The sequence below is a fragment of the Sander vitreus genome, chromosome 22, assembly GCF_031162955.1.
Source record: "Sander vitreus isolate 19-12246 chromosome 22, sanVit1, whole genome shotgun sequence".
NCBI classification, from domain to species: Eukaryota; Metazoa; Chordata; class Actinopteri; order Perciformes; family Percidae; genus Sander; species Sander vitreus.
Window position 1 is genome coordinate 21142563 of NC_135876.1, and position 27698 is coordinate 21170260.

General features: G+C 41.5%; 1 protein-coding gene across 1 annotated transcript in view; it reads left to right on the forward strand.

Moving 5' to 3' along the window:
* The window catches only part of dpp6a (dipeptidyl-peptidase 6a), a 168034-nt gene that overhangs the window by 73379 nt on the left and 66957 nt on the right, over nt 1–27698 (forward strand). Inside the window, exon 2 of the mRNA XM_078280445.1 lies at nt 25836–25950. Coding sequence (XP_078136571.1) covers nt 25836–25950 — 115 coding nt within the window. The remainder of the gene's footprint in view (nt 1–25835; nt 25951–27698) is intronic.

Genomic DNA, 27698 nt, shown 5'->3' on the forward strand with positions numbered 1-27698 from the left:
AAATAAGAAGTTATACTATTGTGAAAAACCGAAACATGGATTCAATCTAATGGGCACATCTTGCTATTTTTCACATCAAAGTTAGCAGATATTGTTTAAAAAAACTATGGAAGCTTACTCTGAATAAAAATCTGAGATTTTGCTATAGGACTAATTATTGAGTACTAGAACTGCTGTAGTTGTCAACCACAACCGTGTCTGGCATGTGTTAAGAGTGACAATAACTTGCATTTAGAAAGGTTTTTAATCATTTCAGCTAATTGTGAAGCAACACAATTAGATGGCCAAATGAAAATATAATTAAGCAACATGAAGTTGTTATTTTAAATGCATTTATTCAAGTCAACATGCTTTCATTTAGATACGACGTCTCCGCTGTAAGTTTGAACAGCGTTATTGGAGTCTAGCATAATTGGATAACAAATTGACGAAGCAGCATCGATAGCTTTACCCTCTAGTAATTGACATCCACTATTGACTCCAGTGCAAGAGGCATTCCGCAAGAACAAAAACCTTGTTAGCCTTTTTTTTTTTTTTGCTGTGCATATTGACATCAGCGTATGCATGGGTGCGTACAATCCCCGCTGGCTTCAGTGTAATTGAACGGCATGTGCAAAACTCCGTCTCAGACTCTCTCGCTGTAGCTGGTCTTTTTTTGTCCCAACAACTTCAATTCATGACTTCCTCTCACCCTCTGCTACTCTTTATTGTAGTAAAGGAGGAGAGGGGGAGAGTCACACACCCCGACCCAATGACAAGCAACTCGGTACAGTATAGTACTTCAGTCTGAGAGAGCATGAAATGGTTCTTGGCAACACGTATACTTCTTTTTTCATTCTGTCAATAGCCTATGATTGAGACAATAATACACATTTGAGACAGTGAGTGTAGCATAAAGCAGAAAGTCATTGTCCTTCTGTATTTCATACCATAGTACATATGGCACTTTTCTATTCATTATATTTCATCCTTGATGAAATACTTCAATTAGCTCATGCTCATTGCCAATTTTAAGATTGTAAGATTTACAAGTTAATTCATATATTTTAGTTAATTTACTAAAAATGTATTTACAAGGTTTATACAGTTAACTATTTGCATATTTGTGTTTAAACAGTCATTACTTGCATATGCTAGGTGTGACGAGATCAAAACGTGACTAGATTTCTAATCTAAAAAAGTGTCTCGCGATATCAGTACACAAGGGCAGAGCAGCAGCCAGCATGACTGATAAGTCTGACTTTGACCTCCAAATTAGCATAGAAGATCCCCCCGCCCGTTCTCCAAAGTTGACTCTGAGTTAGTCTCGCTTTGCCAGACCCTCCTCCAAAGCGCTCTGAAGGAGGGTCTGGCGGAGGAGGAAAACATGCTCCGGTTTATTGGCATTTTTTTAAATCAATCAGAATCGTCATGGGCTAAACTCCGCACAGAGCCACTGCAATAGTCGTGCGAGAGAAAACTCAGATTGGACAGATAGTCTAGCTAGCTGTCTGGATTTACCCTGCAGAGATCTGAGGAGCAGTTCACCATAGTCCTCAGAAATCGACCGGAGTTTAGAATTACAACACAAAGAAAGCGGAAGGTAACAGAAAATACATCCGGCGGAATTTCCAGCGGCACCGGAGCAATCCCGGATGTGGAACGCCAAGGATATAAACTAACTCCAAGTTAAAAAACACAGCGTTACAACGTTAGAGAGTACCGCCGCGCTCTCTCTCTCTCTCTCTCTCTCTCTCTCTTTCTGCCTCTCTTTCTCTCTCTGCCTCTCTCTCTCTCTGCCTCTCTCTCTCACTCTCTCTCTGCCTCTCTTGGCCAAGACACGCGCGTCTGCAGCGTGCATTTCACTGTGTCTCTATCTCGCGCAGACCACTCTCTTTCTCTGTCCTTTTTTAAAATGAGTCGGGAAGTAGACAGCAAAACCTAACTTTACTTTTAATGATATTAAACAAAGAGAAAAGTTCTCCCTTCGTCCTATAATGGTCATAAATTGATACTAGAGTAGCCTACCTCCTTGTTTACTGCTGCATTGAATAAAATGCAGAGGAGGAGAAAAGGGCATCTGTCTTCACAAAAATCATCTGTTGAGTGTTTGTTGTAATTTATTTGTGCTTTAGAATGTAATCACTGTGAAACAGTAAAATACGCTTTATTTCTCTCTGTCTACTGTACAATGACAAAATCAAGTACAAAACAACTGGTCTCTAGCCTGACAAGCCAGACCCACATCAAGATGTTGGGTCTGGGAACTCACCATTGACGGAGCTCAATCCGAGGGGCGGGATAAACGGTTGTCTTTCAAATTCTCTCTGCACGCAATAGGATAGCGCTACAACCAGGCAGAGCAACGAAGAAGGTAGCGGAGCTATTTGATAGATTCAACTTTTGCCATATCCGGTCGGCAAAACGCCGAACACATCTTCCTTTTTTAAGAATGATTTCAGTGCCGTTCTTTTCTCAAAGAAAAGCTTAACTCCAAGTCTTCCAGAAGACCGCTGTTCCCAGCAGCAGCAGCCATAAGCCCGCCTACCGACTCTATACACGATGTGATTGGCCTGACCAGAGTTTGGTTTTTCCAGCTCACAAGCCAACGGAGAGTGCCTAGACCCCCCCCCTGGCTGCAAAATAAATTTGCTGCCGCTAGGGTGCGTCTAGATTTCTAGGCTAACTGGTCTCAACTACTGCCTGAAAACGCTTGGTTACGTTGTAACCTCTCTCCACCGTACATATGGAATAAGTAAGAGTGTAACTGTTAGTTATACAGGAGAGAAGCCAGTCATTTGAGTTTGTGGCAAAACCTTTCAGTGCTCGTTTTACAGCTATTTTCCCAGTCTTATTTCTTCATTGAAGTTTTCTTCAAAATAGTGTTAAAACTTGTCTCGTCTCGATCTCGTGAACCCAATCTCGTGTCTCGTCTCGACTCTTGAGCTGGGTGTCTCGTCACACCCCCAATATTTACATGTTTAATTATTTACATCAGCAGTTAAGGATTTTCAGTACCTCTGTGGTTTTCCTCACATTTACCGTAAGTCTAAGTTCTGCTAGTGTCTGATTGGTTAGTTCAGCTACATGTGATTAAGTAAAACGAGGAAGTGTTGTTGTTGTTGTGGAGCTGATGAAGTGTGAAGAACCGTAAAGTGCTGCTTAACAAAATTATCCGTCTCCATCTAGCTGTTCCTTCTCATTTAGAGTGATACAACCACCACATATCAAAACCTCACATTACGCTTGTCATTGCTTTTCAACTGCAAGAATGTTCAAAAATAAAAGCATTTTAGAGCAGTTCAGGCATTTAAAACCACTTGGTTAGGGTAAGTGAAGGATCATGGTCATGGTTAATGTTACGCAAAGACTGCCTAATGGTTAAAAGAGACTGACAGGGTCCAAAAACAGGACGTGAACAGTAATGTCTGTTGTCAAACTTACACTTTTTACACTCAACTATAAACTCTAGGTTTTGCTCTGTCTGAAGTTTAAAGAATATACTTACCGAAACCTTTTAAAGCTCACCTATTAACACCTTGTATATTTTTCTGTTAAAAAAAACAAAAAAATTAAAAGACTGTGAGGTTGCTGGACAACCGCTGTTGTAGCTGGAGATGTTTCCAACAGAAGTACTGGGTGGATAACCTGCTCGGCAAAGAATACTTAAGTCCCCCTAAAAAGGCTGCTTCCAGTGTAAAATGTTAGTGATAGAATGATTATATAGGGTATTATACAGTATACACTGTTCCTTAAGGTCTCCAATAGTATATGTAACATTGGTTGGGGTGAAAATGGCCCGGGTGCTGTTCTATGCTCCCTAAAGCAACAATGTGAATTGGCTTTAGAATGAACGAGAGGTTTTTCTGCCATATAAGGTATGCTCATGAATATTTAGATGAGCTGCGGGCTGATTGGTTGCACACACACAGACCCAGAGCTGCCCCGCAAAACACACACACACACACACACACACACACACACACACACACACACACACACAGGCACACTGTCTATTAACTGTTGGGTACTCGTAGGTGTACAGATCCAATTATTGGCAAATTATCAAAGATGTTTTATCAATATTAATAAAGTTATGAATATGGTTATTAATAACTTTATCAAATCAACAAACAATCAAAACGGGGCACCACCCTGGAACTTCAGGGGCCAATATTGAACTGTGAAATAGTCTCATTAGTGGTGTTCCCTTTAAAATACAGATACAGATCGGATTCTTTAAAGGAACAAAAGGAAGGGTGAAGTTCGAGCAACGACCTGTGTTCAACCAGCAATTATTACAATAAGTACACAAATAATCACAGACAACTGCTAATTAAAGTATAGTAGAATTTATTAACTTCAAAATCATCAATGGCCAATCAATAATCCTTTGGTCAATTAAAACAATATACGTTTCTTTTAAGTACAACAAAACAAACAAAACCAGCATGTCTCTGTGAGAGAGAGAGAGAGAGAGAGAGTGAGAGAGAGAGAGAGAGAGAGAGAGAGAGAGAGAGAGAGAGAGAGAGAGAGAGAGAGAGAGAGAGAGAGAGAGAGAGAGAGTGAGAGAGAGAGAGAGTGAGAGAGAGAGAGAGAGTGCGAGGAGGAGGGGTAATGAAACCCGGGGGTTGCTTGGTTACGCCCAGATTAGCTAGCCGTTAGCTCATTGAAGATAGGCTGTGTGTTAGCTGCGCAAAAGCTATTTAGCTCCCAAGAGGGCGGCAGTGGGCTGCGTTACAGGCTCCACGTGGCTAGGCTAGCCAGTTAGCTCTCAAACTAACGTGTTGCAGACAAAGGACACCCTAAGGAGCGCAGTTGTTAAGCAGTGTGCTCTCTGTAGCTACGTGACTAGCTGTTGGCCAATTGTTCACCTTAGCGCGTGTGTGTAGCTATGTGTTCATATATATGTGTGTGTGAGAGAGAGGTTAGAGAAAGAGGAAAGAAAGAGATATATACCTAGATCTTGGTTATCGATAATGACCAACCCTCTCAGTCACTCATGCCTGGACTAACGTGAAATTAGGGCAGACTCTGAGAATTTCGTCTGACTGAGGGGGCGTTCATTATAACCACTCCGGTGTACAGTAGGCTACCTAAACTCAGTGGAAGGAGCTAGCAATGTAGCATTTACAGTTTACCTAACCTACATTAATCAACACATCATCAACAAGTATTGTGATCAAATGATACATTCACAGCAAAATCATGGGACACAGCGGTCACCATCACATTAATAAATCAAAACGTGCAGCAATAGCACTGTATTAATCAGATCACATTAATGGTAACACAAAATAGCAGCAATAGCAAATTACTCATTAATAAAACGTTCTAATCTGCCCAGAACACTATGAAGCCTCTTACTTTGGGTGTGCAGTTCGTTGTTTCTGTCCGCTGAACGAGTCCGTGTGCTCGTCAGCGGCACGGAGAAACTTTGCTGGTCCCCAGGACAGCAGGGAACCAGCCAGAGTCGACTTTGAAGATTTCCCTCTAGAGAACATGTGGTTCTCTCTGCAGCGTTGAAACACGACGTGTGTTTCCAGGCTCCACTAGTGTTCTTCAGAACACCTAGAAATAAATCCACTTTCTCCAGAAAGTAGAAGTTTTACCACAAGCTTGTGTGCTTCCTGCAGCAGCGTGAGCCACAAGCGGAAGACGATAAAAAAAGGTGTGTCCAAAGGTTTTATAGGCTAAGGCCCCATGCTGTGTTCAGGGGCCGTTAAGCGAATGGGGATTCAGAGATCTCTGAGGAGGTGTGAACTACAAGCTTGTAGTTTTTAGAGTTTTGACCACTTTGGCCACTGGTCATTCGGCCATTTTGTGATATTTTTCCTTGGGGTGACCTGTGGGAGTTTGGTGACAAGGCTCTGGTTTTCCCACCTAGGCCTGGCTTCTTTGTCTCTGAGCACATGTTGGCTGAAAACCCTTTGCTTGAAAGAGATAATGTTTAGCCCACTACTGGATGGTTCCAACATAACGATATACTTCCAAAAGTACAGACATGCCCAGACATGCCCGGGCGCGAACAGCTGCAGCTCGGCTAAAACAGCCGAGAGAAAATATCCCCATCTGGCTTCAAACTTAATTTCTGCTCCAACACATAAACTCATCAACTAATGTTACTGTACAAAGCACCAGATACACAGTTTCGTTACAATTTCATCCTCAAGTGTGTCGTGCGCACAAACACACACACACACACACACACACACACACACCAATGCAAAGTTTCGACACTTTCATTACAACTAGTGTGATAGTAACAGAAGTGAATCTAGTAATGAAATAGCAGACGAACAATGTATACAATTTCTGAGATCTGCGCAAACTAGATTTGGAAGACTAGCTGATCTCAGGTCAGTGGTGTATGTAAATTTTGGGGCTTGACAAAGGTAGAGACTAGAGCCAAATAAAGTAGAGCCACAGATTTGACGTCAACTATGAGCTTTGTTGAGATTAGCTCGTTTTCAGCAGCAGTTTCAAATTGTGAGATTTGCATAGGAAAGGGATGTCAATGGGACTTTGAGGTTCTATGTATGCCTATTTTACCCACCGAACTGTCGTAATTCTACTATGACAAGGTAAACTCGGTTTTGTATTCTATCACCCCTTGTACATTGTTTATCTGGTGAGTCTCAGAGCCTCCACCTGTACTCTGTGAGCTTACCTTTAATAGTTGACTGACACATTTTCTTCATTCTAAAGAGATTGACCACCGCTTCTGTCTCTCTGTTCAGGTTTGATGCACCGCGGAGGCTAATGCACACATTTCTCTTCTCTCTGACACTGTCGTAGTAGACACGCCGTCGACCTTTCTTTCCACTGTAGCCTGACAGGAGAGCAAACCGCTCCCTGCTTGTCAGAGAAAAGAGCACTTTCTCTGGGCTATTTTCAGGTGAAGGCAGCAGCAAGGTGGAGGGAGGAGGAAACAGGGAGGGAAAGCAAGAAAGGAGGGCAGAGAATGCATGATTCTTTTATGAAAAAATCAATTCTCCGTTGGTGCTTTTTCCATATGATTCCTCATGCTGTTGCATCTAAGAAACACTGCATTGCACCTATAAATACGGCTGGGTCCATCCATCCATCTTCCATCCATCTTCATCCGCTTATCCGGGGTCGGGTCGCGGGGGTAGCAGCTCCAGCAGGGAGACTTCCCTTTACGGCTGGGTATCGTTCAAAAATATTCAATACAGTTAACGATACCAATACCCATACCGTGACTTCAATACCGGTTCCTAAATGATACTTTTTTCTATAGCAATTTTATAAAATCCATTTTAATGAAAAGAAATTACTACATTACGGTTCAAATCTTTTAATTTTTCAGCTCCTGCTACGTGAGCCCTGTCTCTGTGCGTAACATAGCTTCTTTTCCTGCGTGTCTCTATGACGTGTAACGTTAGACAGCCAATCACAAGCATTATTAGATCTTGGTAGAAGCATGCTGCATGCTTATTGGCTCACTGGCGCTAATGATTTACTCCTTAGGTATTGAAATTGGGTATTGACTAATGTGGCATTTTTCGATACTCAATACTTTAGAGGAAATAAAAAGTCTAAAAAGTATTGAATTCGGTACCCAGCCCTACTTATAAAACACTTTCTTGTGGGGGTATATTAGTACTTTATTCATGTGTTAAGTATGTTAGATTGTGTGACCTCAGTTTTACAATACATGTTACCCCCTAATTATGCTTCTCTTCAAATAGAATGTCAATGAGGTGGAGAACAAAATCAAAGCTGAGCTGCACTCGAGGTACATGTGTGAATGGGCTACCTTGTGTAACTCACACCGTCATCTGTCTGCATCTGGTCAACTCTACTGCCTCACTGACAATCCTTGAGCCTGGACATCAGGGCTCATTAGCTGTGGTCCACTAAGCATGTCCATCAGAGTCAAATGCCTTTTTCCACCGATTGCTGCGTCTGTTTTGATGCACCGGAGAATTTGTTCAGGATCACCAACCGGTTCATTGGTGGCTGTTGTTTGGGAATTATCTGTATTTCAGCACATTCTCCCTGCCAGTAATTGTTTCCTCGGCAACTGAAGTGCCGAGCTTGAATTGAAATGTCAGGCTTTGTATGTGGAAAGAGAAGTCGAAGAGATTGTGTGGAGGAGCGTTAAGCTGTATTGATGTGAGTGTTTGAGCTATTGGAGTGTGATTAATGTGACTGCTTGTAATTATCATCAGTATTATGATATATGACTGGAGGATGGTGAACGTGAAACGAGCAAAGGAAATGGTCTCTGATTGTACCCCAAAACCGCTGTCAGCACATGTTGTCAATGTAAAGCACAATAGTTGTGTATTTTGTGAAATTTTTGCACATTATATGCCTCCTTCACCTTGACAGTTTTCTGAATAATGTTAGTTTTCTTACCATTTCCTTTGTGGAGTTGTTTAACTACCTCAGCAACCTCCACCAGGGAAATTGATGCCAATCCCCCCCTCATCCTCCAGCTCTGCCTCTACCATAGACGGCGTATTAGTCGGATTTAGGAGTTCCTCAAAGTGCTCCTTCCACCGCCCTATTACCTCCTCAGTTGAGGTCAACAGCGTCCCCATCCTTACTGTACACAGCTTGGATGGTTCCCCGCTCCCCCTCCTGAGGTGGCGAACGGTTTTCCAGAAGCACCTTGGTGCCGACCGAAAGTCCTTCTCCATGTCTTCTCCGAACTTCTCCCACACACGCTGCTTTGCCTCTTTCACGGCAGAGGCTGCAGCCCTTCGGGCCCTTCGGTAACCTTGCAACTGCCTCCGGAGTCGTCTGGGATAACATATCCCGGAAAGACTCTCTTCAGTCGGACGGCTTCCCTGACCACCGGTGTCCACCACGGTGTTCGTGGGTTACCGCCCCTTGAGGCACCTAAGACCCTAAGACCACAGCTCCTCACCGCAGCTTCAGCAATGGAAACTTTGAACATTGTCCACTCGGGTTCAATGCCCCCAGCCTCCACAGGGATGCACGAAAAGCTCCGCCGGAGGTGTGAGTTGAAAGTCTGTCGGACAGGGGCCTCCTCCAGACGTTCCCAATTTACCCGCACTACCCGCTTTGGGCTTACCAGGTCTGTCCAGAGTCTTCCCCCACCCCCTGACCCAACTCACCACCAGATGGTGATCGGTTGACAGCTCCGCCCCTCTCTTCACCCGAGTGTCCAAAAACATATGGCCTCAGATCAGATGAAACGATTATAAAATCGATCATTGACCTTTGGCCTAGGGTGCTCTGGTACCAAGTACACTTATGAGCATCCCTATGTTCGAACATGGTGTTCGTTATAGACAATCCATGACTAGCACAGAAGTCCAACAACAAACAACCACTCTGGTTTAGATCAGGGAGGCCGTTCCTCCCAATCACGCCTCTCCATGTGTCTCCATCATTACCCACGTGCGCGTTGAAGTCCCCCCAGCAGAACTATGGAGTCCCCAACTGGAGCCCCATGCAGGACTCCACTCAAGGTCTCCAAGAAGGCCGAATACTCTGAACTCTTGTTTGGTGCATATGCACAAACAACAGTCAGAGTTTCCCCCCCACAACCCGCAGGCGTGGGAGGCGCCGGGGGAGCTTGTGAGTATCCCCACACCCGCCCGGCGCCTACACCCTGGGCAACTCCGGAGAAGAAAAAGAGTCCAACCCCTATCCAGGAGTATGGTTCCAGAACCAAGACTGTGCGTAGAGGTAAGCCCCACCAGATCTAACCGGTAGCGCTCCACCTCCCGCACAAGTTCCGGCTCCTTCCCCCACAGAGAGGTGACATTCCACGTCCCCCAGAGCCAGCCTCTGCTGCCCGGGTCTGGTCCGTCGAGGCCCCCTGACCTTCACTGCCACCCATGTGGCAGCGCACCCGACCCCAGCGGTTCCTCCCACAGGTGGTGGGCCCATGGGATGGAGGGATGTCCGCCACGTAGCTTTTTCGGGCTGTGCCCGACCGGGCTCCGTGGCAAACCCGGCCACCAGACGCTCGCTGACGAGCCCTCCATCTGGGCCTGGCTCCAGACGGGGGCCCCGGGCTTCCTCCGGGCAGGGTCACTTCATCCCTTCCTCGATTTTTCATAGGATTTTTGAACCATTCTTTGTCTGGCCCCTCACCTGAGACCACTTTTCCTTGGGAGACCCTACCAGGAGCACACAGCTCCAGACAACACAGCCCTCAGGTTCATAGGGACACACAAACCTCTCCACCACGATAAGGTGATGGTTCCCGGAGAAGTGTTGTAGTCGTGCAACAGAAAACTCAGATTGGACAGATAGTCTAGCTAGCTGTCTGGATTTACCCTGCAGAGATCTGAGGAGCAGTTAACCATAGTCTTCCTAAATCCACCGGAGTTTACAATTCAAACACAAAGAAAGCGGAAGGTACCGAAAATCCGGCCAAAAAGAGTGAAATCCGGCGGAATTTACCGCGGCAACGGAGCAATCCCGGAAGTGGAACGTCACGGATGGATATAGACTCCTCAAACAGCTACTTGCTCTATAAACAAATCAGAAGACTGAAGACGGCACGTTATTACGACCAGATGACATTTCGGTCTATTTATCTTCACTTGGATAAAAACACTCGGCACCCTGCCAGCTGTATGATCGAAAGGATGGTGTGAGGATTAAGACAGACGCAGTGTTTTTAGACATATTTTGGCAAAAGTTTTATGTTTGGAACATACGGAGCATACAGATGGATAGAGGATTGGATTTCGCTGCAGGAGTGGTTTGAGAAGTTTCTATGGACTTTTTTGTTCCTCCTGTGAGTGAAAACTTATCTTGATTGCCATCCTTTCTGACAACTTTGAATCTAAACAGACTACAGCCTGTGTTCTCTGTGAAGAAGCAAACTACACACTTTGAACAGGGACCTTTTCAAATAGACGGGGGGGGGGGAGTGTTTCATGCTTACAATGGGGATAGTAAAAAGAGTAAAACACAGGCTTTTCATTATTCGTGTAATGATTCAGTAAGACCAAAGAAGCCTTATCAGGAAAAGAGCTTCAGAAGAATTTTGTGTGTGGCAAAAAACAAATTCCGTTTGTAGATTTAAAGTTACACTACAAAACTTTTTGCCTTGTGGCAGCAGTAAGTGTATCTGTAGTCCTGCTCCTCAGTTGGTCATGTTCATAGCCTGAAAACTCGATGAGCTGTCTACCTTCAAACAGCATGTATCCTGAGACTGAGGGAACCAGCATCTGTAAAACCTCCACAGGCACTGAGAACAGATCCAACTTTTGTTACTGCCTTCTTTCCCTGTGCACAATTTTCACCTTTTCAGCACCTGTTTTTTGGTTGATACAAACAACCCTGGACATGCCATGTCTTCTTTTCATGCCATCTTCTACTTGTACTCCACTACATTTCAGAGGGAAATATTGTACTTTTTACTCCACTACATTAATCACTTGTTTCTTAAAAAGTTAAGATTTTTGCACAAAAAAAACCCATGTAGTTTATAAAGTATAATGTTTTTATGAATTAAGCTTTCCAACAATATATATAGGCCTACAAGTCCAGCTGAAGTGATTAGCCAATTAGACACTTAGTTGATTGACAGAACTGTTTTGATCGCTTTACAGTTTCTAAAATGTGAGGACTTTTCTGCATTGAGTACTTTTTACTTTTAATTAGTACTTCAGTACATTTTCCTGATGATACTTACATACTTTTACTTAAGTAACATTTTCAGTGCATGACTTTTACTTGTAACAGAGTATTTTTACAGTGTGGTATTAGTTTTTTTTTTACTTAAGTAAAGGATCTGAATACTTTGTCCACCACTGCATGTTGTAGATTTAAAAGCAGAAAGATGTTAAAACAAACTCTATTGAATGCCAGCTCACTGATCCAACATTTTAAAGTTGTAGTCATTAACATTTTTATTAGGGCTGCTCGATTATGGAAAAAATCATAATCTCGGTTATATTGGGCCAAATTGAAATCATGATGATTTAACATGATTAGTCATTGTCTTTTGGAAAGATGTTGCAATTTTTGAACTTGGAAAAACAGTGAACAGTTAAACCAATTAAGAGGGAAAACACCTTGAACTGTGACATTTCTCTTAATACTTTCCCCTTTTGGATATTTGTTTGCCCATTAAGAACACAAGAGAAAATAAGAGTTCACTTACAAATGTACTTGTGTTGTGATTATTAGGAGCCAAAATTGCAATTGCTATTAAAATTTTGATAAATTGCACAGCCCTAATTTTTATTAAATCCAACCCCGTTTTTTATAATATTTATAATCTGCACTAGTTCAGCAGTAGGGATGAATGTATTTACATTTCGTAATCATCTTTACATAGGCCTACAGTGGTTTGCATTGCAAGGGATAGAGTCAGCCATTCATGTGCTGAATTTACAACGCCTGCCTACGCACAAACAGACAATGCAGCACATCATCCAGCTTATGAGCCTCACTGTTGACTCTCCTTCAGCAATACTGGAGCTGTATTAAGCAGGTGCAGATCGGTTTTAACGGTGAGGCTCAAGGTTTTTGCAGGGAGTAATGAAACATGAAGGAGCAGCTGTTAGATGAAGAGCTGCAGGCAACAGGCTGCGCACCTCCAACCTCTCAGCAAGTTAATGTTTACTTTACAGAACCCTGCTGGAAAACTACTGCAAACTTGTTTAAAGCCTGTATATAGTTTTAAGTCAGAATTTGCCATTTGTGACGTCGTTGAAGGAACATATGAATGACTCAAATACAAAGGAACAAATAAGCTCAGTACAAAGCATAGTACATACTGTAAACACAAAAAGCACATTGTACTATACAGGCATTCATGCTGTGTTGAGTGCATAAGGCTGTAACCCTAACCCTAACCCTAACTGCTAAGAGTCCAGCAATAGCCCGTACTGGAAAAAAAACAAGCAGCATTTTCTGTTGATTTCAGTCACACATGCTTTAACAATCACTTAGGACTCTTGAATAAGGGATCATGTAATATGGTGCTATATGTTGAAGTGAATGCTGTACATAAAAGCCTTAACCACCAATTAATAGATAAACAGGTTTTTAAGTGCTATGTTTAAGTATCAAGTGGCCACACTTACATGCAAAGTACTCTCTACCATTTTCATCTGAATAGCATGAACAATTGGGCTGCGGCAGTAACAACAGGTGGCCAGACAGAGGGTAAGTGGTGAATTATTCTTGCGGTTTTGACAGGGTTGCCATGGAAACTCAACAAGAGGCCACACAAACAAAGTATATGGATGGAAATGCCCCTGTGTACACACTGCCGTGACCAGGGAATTCATCAAAGATTGAGATTTATTATGCCCTGTGAATTATTATTATTATTTTTTGGAGTCCTCTGGGCTTTTATGGAGAACTCACTGAGTGTATCTGAACTTCCACTGAGCATTCCCTGGGATGCTGGAGTGTTCATAATACATTAAAGTACCCATCAATGTCCTGCTTCTTCCATCTCCCACAGAGCAACAGTGAGTGTTTTTGCAAGTAAAGTAACTGCCCCAAGCACTTGATTTTTTTTTACGTTGCGAGAGAGGTGAAACCAGGTGTTTTGTCGAGATTTTTTTTTTTTTAGAAAAGGAAAAGACATTTTTCATCGGAAGGGCACTTCAGCCAAACATTATGCCAATGATAAGAGCCTGAAAGTCTATTCTTTCTACATGATTCATATTTTGTCGGAGAAAGCGATAAAAAAAACAGCAGGCCAGAATACATTAGCCTGGGTAAACATCAACAGAAGCAGCAGCCTCTTTTTATTAGACCCCTGCGCCTGGAAGCAGTGGGTTGTGGGGCATTTCATTTCCAGGAAGCGAGTGTGTCTGCCGGTGCATATTGTTTCCATGACGGCAATTTATTTTGCCTGAGCGGCACGGCGAAGTGTTGCGTTATGGAATGAAGGCTGATAGATAAGAACAGAAAGAAAGATACTTTTCAATTCTTAATGTTCCTGAGAGATGCAGCAGACACTAACACTGCCGCCAGGCCGCAGTGAATACCAATCGCTCTGGGTGTGGGCCGAGGGACATGCAGCGCTCTGCAGTGAAATCCTCATGCCCGGCTTTCTCTGTGCTTCCCTCTCTTGCGTTTTCTGTATTCTCCGCAACTCTACCCCTCCACACAGGCTCAGATGACTTTCTAGTTGGGTTGCAGCTGTAAAACATCAAAAAGCCAGCAAATATGCATCTCATAAAACTCAAGTAACAACAAGTAATACACAGAGTGTATACTGAGCTTTCAGTACCAGTTATTCTGAATGGAAAGCCTCTGATTGGAGATTTGTTTGCGTTCTTATAGAAAAAAAAGAAAACAAGTGACAGAGCGATCTACATAACAGTGAATATATACCATGAAACTGTGACTTAGCTGGTTACTTGGGTTGTAAATACTGAGACACTGTTGACAACAGTTCGTATCAGATCTCCTACAAACAGTAAGGCATTGGTTTCTTTTACTCCTGGACACAATCTCTAACCTTAACCAAGTAGCTCTAGTTGCCTAAACTCAACCCAACCTTGATATGAGTAGTATATAAGAAAAATGCCCATATGAATCATTTTTGTAATGGTCATATGGGTTTTAAAATCCACTACTATGAGACTACTAAACAGGCTAGCTATTCTTTATTCTTTATTATATTCTTTAGGTTTGAGGTCTTTGTTTTTTGGGCATTTCTTTTGTGGTAGTTTTTATTGTAGATTTAACTTTCTGTTGTGTACGGCAATTTGCATGTTGCTCTCATTTGACACAAGAGACAGACAGAAATCATGGCTACAGAGAGAAGGTGATGTGTGCGACAAAGTCTTCCCAGCCAGAATTAAACCAGGTCAATTGCAATTATTTGGAATGCGCCTTTGACTACTAGGACACAGTAAGGCCTGTGTACTGTCATTTAGACATGTCTGTATTTGATGTGCTGCATTCTTTAGAGGCTTGTCATTTATAACATCGTCTCTAGAGCCGTTGTCCGGAATTTCCCTTTCACACATGTAGCACACAACAGGACATTGTCCGTTTCAGAGGGGCGGCACCTGGGTAAAGCGTGCAGGATGCAGGACATGACACGGATTATTCGTGATATCGAATCGATTCCAATCGTTGACAGGATAATCATAATCGAATCATAACACCAGTAAAGATTCACACCCCTAACCCTTAGATGTTTGTATTCTTCCGGATTTGCGCGAAATGCATGATAGAAATGCCGTCAACACGCCCATTCACTTTGCTGTGAATTCTCCGGACAGTGACCTGCTCTGTCCACACATGGGCTCAATCGGAACATTATACACAGACTTTGTACTCGGGACATGGCAGGGTAAAGTCTGTTTAATGTCCGGTCCAAACTGATTTGGAATTGATAAAGACTCTTGTGTTGTATATTTTATCCATTCTGTAAAACGCCCTAATAAAGGCTTTGTGCTGAAACCCGCTGATTGAATAAAGCACAGACACTTCCAGCAAGTCATTTAGTGTTGCTTAGTTATTTTTCACATTTGGTTCTTTGTTTCTTGAGCACCTACTCGACTGATGAAGCAGCGACAGCCCACTCTTTGTACAACTGAACTAAAGTTGGCAGAATAATTACTCACTACTCCATACAGAAGGTTATATTGTGTGTACATTCTGTGTCAATAGTAATTAATGCGTGACTTGTAAAAGTAACCCAACCAAACAGAAAAATAGATTAATGAGCTGATATGATTTTTAAAGGAGTTAAATTAAATCTGCAGAGCATGCAGAAGCAATGGCCTGGTTGATACTTGTACACACATTTACTGTAATGTAACACTTTCTTTAACACAAGAAGGCATTGCTATTGACTTCAGCTAGACAGCTTGTTTAAGTTATTCCCTGACGATCCATACAGATCCAATTCGAGTCAGAGGTCTAGGACTCACTAGGTCGCCACATCAAACATTTGCACACAAAGGTATGGCTTCAAATACTCGGCTAATGATATGCTGGAACATTTCCCCGGTACAACCTTTGAATAGACATTTGTCATTAATGGTAGCATGCAACAGCCAGAAGGATGACCACACAATTAATCATTTTCTACCTACATGGTGCAAACAGATTTCCCCCTCGTCTAAGCAGGCATGTACTTGTAGTGCTACTGAAGTCTGGAGATGAAGGTACATCTTTGAATCAGTGGAGTAACGTTTGTGGATACTTTTTTTTTTTTTTCCTGTGACAGATGTTTAGACACAGGGAAAGTGATGAAATGAGGAGAAATTCTATTCTGGCTCTATTCTGTATTGTTCTTGTTTCCTAAAGAAAACGTATGTGTTCAGGCTGCCAAAATAGAGATTGTGCCTTTATGCATTATACATGAGAGCCAAGCAGGAAACACTTTCCCCTCATGTGTGTGCATCATCACTTGTTTAGGAGTGTCATAACGCATGTTACCCACGCAGAAGAGCTATAGGGGACCCTCACCAATAAAAACCCTAATCATTCTCACTCCCAGTTTCCATAGTGACATGGGAAAATACAGAATAGATGTTATTAATTGCCTCTATAGAATGTTTGCTTGAATACAAATGGGCATCTTGCCTATATCTGCTTCAGAAATCATATTTAAAGTGCATATATTATCAGTTATGGGCTTGGCGATTCAAGAAGACTTTAATTACATATGCAAATCGTATCATGAGAAACATTGCTCCAGGTTTATTTCCGCAATGTTACAGCAGCTCTGTGGCACACACACACACACACTCACTCACTCTGATTCATCCTCTGGCATTAGGTATTACATGGTATTTTACAGAGATGTGATTTAGTGCAAACTCTGCAGAGAGAGGTCAGCTGGTGGTGGTGCCCTCCCAGCATCGCACTAATGGACTGGAAAAGATTCACTCGCAAATCAAACAAACCAGGTGGAAAGAAAGCTCAAGAACAATGCACACACACACACACACACACACACACACACACACACACACACACACACACACACACACACACACACACACGCATACACACACTGGGCAGTCGGAAATTAGTTCGCCTGCCGTGAGTAACAAACAAGATTGCTTGTTTATCCCTTGTGTTGACTTTGGGTCACAATTTTTAATTTTTGTTTTATATCAGAAAATATAGGACGTAGAAATAAGCGCTTAAAATGTATAGAAGAAAAAGTTTACAATTTAAAACGTTGGAAAAAGCAAAAACAAATGCGTCAAAAAACGTCGAAAAAAGGTTGACGGGAGGACAACACAAGGGTTAAGTACAGCCGTCCCGCTGCGCCATGTTATGATAACAACAAAAAACTGTCCAATTTAGGTTTGGATTCTATCACATTGCATTGATGGGTGATGTTGTCTGACCTGTGAAGAGGAGAGGTGTGATTTTGGTATCTTTTAGTCAAAGATGAAAAGTCTGATTGAGAAAAGGGGATTTGGATTTCAGATTAATCTACTTACATTTTTGGAAATATTAAGTCCATTTGAGGAGGATGAAAGAAAGATTTGAAATGCCTCTATTTGAGGATTAGAATCACATCTCTGCAGTGTGAAAATGAGCTGAAAAGACACCTTCAGTGTCAGACTCACACCCCCTTCCAGCTCCCTGTGGGGATCATCAGCCGGTGTACTGGCTTCTCTTATGCTGCACCCAAACTTTGGAACTAACTTCCCCCTCACATTCGCATACTTGACTCCATAAAAGAATTTACAACTGCTTTCAAAACCATTCTTTTTAAACTACCTTACTCACTTTAACTGCAACAACTGCATCTTATTTTATACCCATTTTAACTCCTTGTTGAGATATGCTCTGTTCCTTATTGAATGTGTTATTGTTGATTTCATTGTTTTATTACTGTGATGTTTCAGTTCGGTTTGTTGGTGTGTTTGTCAGTTTTTCACGCCAGAGTTCTGCCAGATATTTGCCAATGCAATTTTCTTGAAACCACAAACCGTCTTCAATAACTTAATTCATTTTGAATGTTCCTGTTGACCCTCATGTCAGCGGTTGCTCTCATCAATGTCTGTCGCTACTCGTTGTATCAGACATCACAGCTGTCATGCTGAGAGACATCACTCTAATTATTTTATGATTTGCGTCCGTCGTTGGGAGATGCCAACTTGTTTCCGTTAACATCATGTGCCATCTTTTGTCTGTCAGTGAGCACACCACTGGCTGCTTGTTTAGGTCCCTCTGGATAGGTGCATGAGTTAAAAGCTGACTGACTCATTACATTCTGTTGCGGTTTGATTTTAGCAGTAAAAAAAACCCTGCTGTTCTTTGCTGCAGTCTGTTGACATTCCCTCTTTCTGTGTCCATGATGTTTTCAGGTTTTCTATAAGTCCCATGTATAGCTACTTCCCCTACAGTACATCTCCACTAGTATTGTGCCATCAGTGCATTTTAATGCGTGTCTAATGTCAAGGTGGTATTTTTGGTAACACTATTCTGTATGGAATACTAAAAACTGATGGAAATATGCACAGAAAATATGCACACATGCAATTGCCCACAGGCCCTTAGATAGCAGACACCCTGCATGCTATAGCTTTAGTGTATTCATTGAGAATCAGAATTAATGACCTATACCATCACTTATGCTGGAGCCCAAAGGCATTATCATTTCATCCTCAGGGAGAGCCCATGTAGTCTATGCTCGCTCAAGATCTTTTAGTATGAGCTATTAAAGCGGCAATGGAAGATGGGCCAAGCCTTCATTTCTAGTTTAGCGTCCCATAAAGGCAGCACAAATGGAGCAGTTACTCACGCTATACAGCCTTTCTCATGGCTTGTTCCTAGTCATTTCATGAAACCTCAAACTTGACTTAAGTTTCGGTTTTCTTTTTTGCCATCGTATCAATAGATTTAGTACAAATGTATTTGTGGCTCACAATTTAATACAAAAGAAATTCTTATTTATTTACAGAGTGGCAGAACAATTCAAACAAAAAGGTTAAAGCATTGAGACAAACACAGACAAGTTGAAGCAAGAAAGATAGTGTTGATGCAAACCCCATTCTTTAAATGTTTTTTGCCATAAAGTAGATGGCAGTCTTTTGACCCAAACAAATATCCAGGTTGATACACTGGAAGCATGCCAGATCTATAATCTGGGGCCAGAGTTTTATAGATCAGGACCTTAAAGTCAATTCTATAATGAACAGGCAGGGGAGATGTTGGGAGAATCAATGATATGATTACATGTTTTGGAGCTATAGCCAACTGTCTGAGGATTGTCCTCTGACAATGATAGTGCAGATGAGAAAATAGAGTTGACAAAAAAGTTGATATGGTCAGCTGAGTGGCCTTCAGTTATTAAAGTGCCCTCATAGCAATAAACTTAATGAGCAGCAGTGAGTGGTGCAGCGAGTGCTTTGTAGGCTACATCCAGGCTGCCCTGCCATATTAGTGGAGGTTGTTGGGGTTATGCAGCACAGTCCTCAGGGCTGAAGCCCTTCCATCATACTGTATGTACATATGTTCTCGGGTAAAAATCTATATTATTTAGGATGTATTTTTAATTAATATTATGCCGAACATTAGTCAAAGATAATGCAGCAAGCAAAGTCCAAGAGAGGACTTCTTTTGTGTTATTTTCTATATTATAGAAAGCACCTACTGTATGCTCTTGTTAGTCAAGATGTGGGCTGCCGCATTTTGAATAAGCTGAAGCTGCTGAATGGCTTTCATGTTGCAGTAATAATCTGGAGGACGAGTGTTTACAAATCTCACGGGGATAGAAATCATCATATTAGATAAGTGGTTTAACAGGATCAGGACTCCATATTTGCACTATATCTGTTGCTTCTGAACCAGGTAGCACCCACCACTTCAAGCCTTTTCTTTGGCCCAACCAACAGAAAAGAAAAGAAAACACAGAAATAGCTCTGTGTGCTCAAAACTCTTAAAGTGTTGCACTAACTTTCAAGGACTTTGACTTTAAGAGACATTGGCACGCAGTGTTGCGTTTCTCAATCTCGGGGAGGAATCAACACTGATGATTCCTGTGCATGCTCTGCAGATTTAAACCTGACAGTTGCTGAGGACCTGAAAACACCAGGATCTTAAGTTTGGACCTCAATCCATCTACAGTGTCCCATACTTTTTTTCTCTCTCTGTCATGTTTTGGTCACGCCTCAAGCTTTCCTGTCAGTGAATCGTCCTGCAGCCTCCCTACATGTTATTTATTTACTGTTCCTGCAAGCTCTGATGTCTGTCTCCTCACTGCTCATTTTATACCCATCTCTCCTCTGCAATAGTCAATTGTAATCACACCGTCATTACTTCAGCACATAAGGCCTAGCTAATTAGGCCAATCATTATTATAATTACAGATCAGAGGGGGCATGATCAGGAAGGTTAGGCAAGGTTTTCAGCCTGTGCCTGCACCCATTACACAGACTGAATATGTGATTATGTCCTCCAAGCCCAGAAATAGGACAAGAAATGATCATTTCCTGGGAAGGTTTCTGTCTGATGAATCTTTTGCTGTCTAATTATTAGTATGCTTCAACTCAAAGTATGGATCCTAACAAGAATGCTGCTCATTCGCTCTCTGAGAGGAAGGATTTGTATTTTATTTTTATTTTTTTTGGATAGTCAATATGTTTCAACAGAGATGCTGATCTATATGGAAATGATGTTTGACATTGACTCTTTATAGTCATAGTAAGAGTGCAATAGATTGTTCAGCATGCCGGAGTTTACTGTTGCAGAATGTGAGAGCATCTGTACAGTGTATTTGTGTGTGTGTGTGTGTGTGTGTGTGTGTGTGTGTGTGTGTGTGTGTGTGTGTGCACGTGCTGTTTGTTTGTTTGTTTGTTTGCTTGCTTGCTTGCTTGTTATACCCCAGAATCAGAAAGGGTTTTATTGCCAAGTACATTTTTTAACACATACAAGGAATTTGTTTTGGTGTTGTTGGTGCACGTCACACATTCTTTAGATTGAATATTAAACAATATAAGTATAGGTACAAACAATATAAGTATAAGTATATTTACACAGTATGTATTAAGTTAAAAATAAAGAATAAATAAAGATATAAATAAAAAATAAAGAGCAAAGAGCATTATAGCAGAGAGAGAACAGTGGCAGTAGTAGAGCTGAACATTTACTGCCATTGGACAGTCCCCTAAATTTTTTTCTCACTTCTACGAGACAGTAGTAAATCTGAGAGTGCAGACTGAGTGCTGACTGTCTTCCAATGTAGAAGGGTTACTAGTTTTGTTTTTCTTTCTTCTTCTTTTTTTTAAAGATTAAGAAGGTTAAGTGAATTTAAAGATACAATCTTCACTTGGAAATGTTGGCCTATGAAAACACTGAGATTTGATGCTTCACTGAGCGGCTGCATTGATTCTTGAATATACTGTATATTTGTGGAATAAAATAGCGTGGACATTTAAATGAACACTTTACCTTGACCAAATCACTTTTGCTACACACAAGGCGTCAGGCTGAAGTCCAGCTTTGGTTTAGGTTGCCCTTCAGTCTGAATTTCTGAATATGCCTTCTTATGCACACAGATAACTTTGTTGAAATTAAGATGCTGTGATGGAATCATGCCCAGCTTTCAATTGTATTATCAGTGCATAGAACACATATTAGTCATTAGTCATTCAGCTCAGGATTGCATGAGGATTTCTTTGGCTCTTTTATTGTGCATTACACACATTGAGCACTCTTGTCGCACTCACTTTATATCCCATTATTGCATGTGAATAGTTGCTCTCTATAGAGCAGTTTTTCTGAAATTGTGTCACCATTTCCCATACTGTAAATCCCACTTAGTCACATACTGTATCAACCACAGCAATCAGCAATGGGCTCCATGCCAGTCTCTCGTAGATCTCCAGTAGGATTTTCACTTCTGCAGAAAAACATAAAGATTGTTCCAGATAGATGGCTCAGCACAGAATTGGAGAAAATAAATCACATCGTAGACTGTTGGCTCATCACCCACAACGTTGTTTTTTATCAGTTGATCTCTGAAATGATCCATGCTCAACAACTAAACTCATGACTGGGCATGTTTGTAGTTTATGTTTATAGATCTAATAATTTTGCTATAATTGGCCGTGGTCACTGTTGTCACATTAAAAACTTGGCTGTTCTTCGGTTCGAATTTGGACTCATAAGAAAGTTGACTTATTGTTGAGTTTTAATGTGCAAGAGGTTAAAGAGTCTTTTGTTATCACTCAACCTGTTGCTTTATTTTACATGAGTTGATGGTTCTCTGAATAATTTGTGATTGGTTTCAGTCAGTATCTGTCTACAATAGATGGAGTAATTCCAAGGTTTGAATAGTCATGAAATTCTTGTTGAATCATGGATACAAAATGGAAGGTAACTGTGATAGAAAAACGTTTTTTTATTGTAAAAAAAAAAGTTTAAGGCACAAGTCTGTGTACATTAAACTGAAGGACAGTTATGAACTCCCAAGATGTATTTCTATTAAGAAACACCCAATCACTGAGCTTAAAGTTCTGTAGTATTCCCTGCTAACAGCTTTGCTGAAACCAGACATCATATTAAGTAATAATTATAGTAATAAATTATGTTTAGTCAATTTTTGGTTAAATTCAACAACTATGAAAAGGTTTTTTACAGCAAAATATTCTAAATTGTAACTTCTATCTGGCTATTTGTCCGGAGCAGCAGAGGCTCATGGGTGTTGCAATATATTGAGAGTTTTTTCTATCAAAGTTGATATAATTAAAGCTGATAACATAAATAGTACTTCAATTATCCCAGAAACTGCTGTTCTTCTATGTTGAAGAACATTGAGGATATAATTAAAAGAAAACGTTTCAGATGGGAACTTACAGCAGTAAAATGAGTTTTGTAACAACTCTATCGTGTTTACACTCTCCCATCTGTTTCATAAGCTTATTTATTCCCTCATGCTGAGAGCAAATCACTCATCATCTGTACTCCTTAACTCAGTAGCTGAATAGGCATATCACTTACATAGCAACATGTTCAGCTTTTTCTTGTTTCTTGTGTTGTGTCTAGCTGCCACTGCTCTTCATTATGGCCAAACAGCTAACTAACTGTTGTAATGAATGTGTGTAATGGGCAGTCTGGTAAATAGCCCCAATAGCTCTTATCTGCACTAATGATGTCTCAGGCTCCTTTCAATTAAGGTGGGAACGAGGTCACTAAAAGGTTTGCTCCATAGCTCAGCCATTCAGCTTCATTAAAGCCTTAGCATGTATTCATTAAGGCTCCAGCCACAGTTCCCCACAGCACATGCTCTGCTTTGCTCTTTTTATCCTCTATAAACTAATTAAGAACTTCTTAATCCTCCACTAATAGTTTGGGCTCTTTTTGCCAAGTCCCCCTTGGTTGTGGTTTTGGCGCTGGTTCATCTGTGTGCAAGACAGACCAAGCAGGGCTAAGGTGGAAACTTTCAGGGACGCTTTGTCTTAGAAAGTCACACATTGCGCCATTTTTCTCTGGGTGCTTTATGTTTAGCACCTTAAAGATGCAGTTAGCGGTGCAGTTAGCGATGCAGCGCAAAGATTGTTGATATTTGAACTCAACAGCCAAACAAATACAATCTCCCGCCCTTTAGGAGCTCCGCCCCCCAGATTCACGGACAGATAACTACTGGTCAACCAGCACATTCACATGCTGCCTCTCTCCCCCCCCCCCACCATCAACTGTCGCTGCCTGTTGCCGATTGGCTGGAATAGTGTTTTGTGGCTCATGCACTCCTTTCTGTTTGTTTTCTGTTTACACAGCCAGGGCTGTGTATAACCACCAGATATTCAGCGCCCACACGAAATAGAGAGCTAGGTGACCGTGAGGAGATATTCGCTGAATTTGACAAAAAGTGTATTAGATTAACATCACTTAGTATACCTTAAATTACGTCCCCATCATGCTTCAGCTGACAGAGGTTTACAACTTCTAGATATAACAAGATCTAATATGTACACCGCCGCCATGCCCCTGCACAAATCTCCCGGATTTTGAAAACCAAAAGTTGGCCTGTATGCTTACAGTTATCTCAAGGCAGGCATCTCTTCAGTTATACCTTGTGGAATAGAATTTAAGATAATGATTACTTTTAAATGTACATTAATCAATAGGTTATTGCTTTTATATATTAACAAAGGATGTAATGCATTTATGTTTGGAAAAAGGTGTGAAAAAGGCTTATAATTTTAGTTGATAACTGTTCTGATAAACCAACTGTACGCTGCCAGCACTTAACTCGCTAGTGAAGCTAATCTAGCAGCTAAAGACATGTAGCCTATATTTCCCTCAGGACATGGTGGAGACTGAAACAGCTAAAGAATGAATATTGGACTGGTATTTGTATGACAACCAGAAACACAACTTGTGAATGCTAATGCATGTCAGCAGGATGTGTGAATAGGCAGTTGTTTGCTGACAAGTGTTTGCTGACACCATAACAACTTTATTTGGTGAGGGGGTAAAAGTATATTGTGCAAGCTAGCTAGCTACAGTAGGAGATCATCCCTATGTTCCCTGGGTCCTATGATATAAACCAACATTGTGAGTAGGGCCTATCTTTGTAGTTCAAATGTCAAAAGAACGAAGGGAGGTGGATGTTTCAAATGCAATTGGAATGGTAAAAATATGTTAAGCCACTATGGTGATATACATGTCAAAAGTCAAGGAAACCGTCTTTCCTACAAATTTGAGGGCGTATTGAGGAGTAGCCTATAACATCAGTAGGCTAAAAGCTGTGAGGAATTTAAACATATTGACCCAGGGAAACATACATTATACATTTGACATGGGGAGAAACATTGCTGAGAACATTAAAATCCTTTGAATGGTATCCTTATTGTGTCATATTAAGAGGATATTGAGCTGGGGCACACACTTTATATACACTCCCCTAACTAGATTAGCCTTTTCTCTGATGGTTTTGTATTCTTTCTCCCTGAGCTTTTGTGACATTCTTAGCTGTTGTTTTTTGTTAAACACTTGCAAAGCACTAGTAGCTTGAAAACGGCTGTACATAAATACATTTCTGTGATTGTTATCATGACAATAAAACAGGCTACAACTTTACTATTAAATGTTTGCTGTCCAATAGCTGTAAAATAAGGAAAAGCTGAGTTGATCTAGCTCTGAGCTGGAATCTGGGGGACACCCAGAGTAATCCAAAGCTGCTAACTGGTCTTGAATTGTAACATTAATATATTTTGAAAAAATGTTGTGATTATTTTATTTTGTCGCTCAACCGAGCCACCTGCTGCACATCACCGTGTCTCAAATAAAGATCTCCTGCACATTATTTGATTTTGGCATGTACAAAAAGCAAAAAGCTGCTTTCCCCCTATTGTTTTAATTTGATATCCTGCCGTGATACTTTGTCTAGTGCCATAATCATTCTTTAAAATTCAGTTTTCACGTTTAACAATATTAAACTGCAATAAGTTTATTTCTGGATTTGTCAGTCAGACGCGGGGGGGAAAAAAGAATCCCTTCAAGGTTGCTCGTAACTCAGACTCGTTTTCCCAACCCCAAGGATTCTTTCCGCTGTTGCTGAGCTTTTGTCAAGCATGCAATTCACCAACGTGTTGTAGGCTCCATTTTTATCTGTCACATTCGTTTGGGGGTGATGGCAGCTGATGCTCGGCTCATTAAGAATCCCCCCCCTTCCTCCTCCTCCTCCTGCTGCTGTTGCTGCTGTTGGCATGTCTCCTTGAGAACCGAGATTCTGTGACTGACTCACGTTCGTCCTTGACTGACACCCCGTTGTTCCTTTTCATGAGTTTGCCATTTATACATTTATTGGATTATTTTTCCTTTATTTAAGTCTCCTCAGATATTTCTCTCTTTCGCTTCTTTCTCACGTCCCACATATTGTTCTTTTTTTTTTTAACTGTTTCTGACCATGTCTTTTTCCCCTCCTCTCTGTCTATCTGTAGGAGCTGGTGGGCAGTAACCCTCCGCAGAGGAACTGGAAGGGAATAGCGATCGCCCTTCTTGTCATTCTGGTCATCTGCTCGCTGATCGTCACCTCCGTCATCCTGTTGACACCAGGTACACGGCGCAGAACGAGGGGGGGGTCACGACACCATACACCACACATTGCTCTGTTTACACGGCTATTATTATGCACAGACATGCCCATCAGGTTTCACAATCAATCTCACCACAAACAATGCAAACAATAGCGTGTGTATGTCTGTATCTCTGTCCTTGTGTGTGGTCCACGCTCTCATGCAGTGTTTGCAGTGTCACCCACTGTACTGTCACAGTTACAGTTATCTTACACACGGACACGCTTTCTTACACACGGGCACTCTTTCTTGCTGTAACAGACACATTTAGGGAAGGTCAGTAAACCACATTGGAGTCAGCTTGCGCTGCATTGCTTTCTTCATAAACACATTTTCCATCTGTCTCCTTTACTTAGTGCTTCTTTCCCCTGCACACACACACACACAACACACATGCACGTTTTGGACGTCCGCAGTTTCCTTAGTTATTTTAAGGCTTCTGAGTTTCCTTTCAGAGTGACCTTCAGGTTTCCTGTTTGCACATTTACATGAAAGTTTAATCAATAGGCCATCTGTGTATATTTAGGCTCATGAAGCGCATTGATATGGCTTTATGCGCTGCCAGAGCCAAATCAATCAATACAACTGCCGATGTGTGTCCAGTTATCACTGTGCCCTTGTTTATGATTTTCTGTCTCAGACAATTGCAGTTGATGTCTCAAGGATGTCGGGGGGCGTGGTCTGCTATTCCAAAATATATCCAATGTTTCTACATAATCCTAGACAGGTGTCGGTGCAACAATATTGCCGGCGTAGACCTTAGTGTAGCAGCAGGTGTCAAAGCAGCAAGAACGCCTCAAACACCTCGTCACCTCCTGGCCGAGTCCTGTTGGACTCAGATAAACCGGAGCTGTTTATTGTGCCAATTCCCAACAAGGTGGGCCAACGGGAGCTGGGCAGAAAGAGGAGGCCGAGCAGGTGGTGTTTCCAGCCTGTACCTCGCCCCTAATCTGTTCCCTCCCTGTTTCGACTCTATGTGATCAAACAGAACCGCTGTTCCGTTCCAAGTCTCAACGCAAGCCCGGGTTCTTGCAGCAACTGCGGGGCCTCCGGCAGACGGCCCATTAAAAGGGGTTTATAGAGGATATTTGGTAGTTTTTAAGAGGCTTTGGGGATATTAGAATATGCTCTGGCTTTACCAGATGCAGTTTTGAAAGTTGGTATGAATTAATTGGGTATCTTGACCAACTGAGATATGCTTCAGAATAATGCAGCTCCATTAATAATTCCTCAAGGACAGTGTTTTTGAGCAAAGACAGTTTGGTTTTCTCCTTCTTGGAGCTATCATATTCAGGATTGAGCTATTAATCCCTGGATTCTACACAGTCAAATATATGTCTTTGTACAAAGTTAAAGACGTGCGGTCATGTAATCTGGGACATTTAGCACACATAATAACCAACTAATTCAAACTCAAAACATTGCAGACTGGCAGTTTTGCAAGTTTTTAGTAGTGTATTTCTTAAAAAACTGAGCAACTGTCACTAGTTATTGTACATTGCGTACACGTATACGCATGAATATGTATGAAAAAAGAGTGATAGTGCATGCCTTGATTCTCAGGTACTGATACAAAAAATAGTAGCAGCTGCAAATCAGTCAAAGATGGTTACACTGCAAAAAACATCTTACCAAGGCAGTTTGATTTAGTCATATGTCCTCCACTTTATTAAGTTGAACAAATCCTGTTTTAAAAGGACATCAGGATCACAATCAAGAAGCAAGACA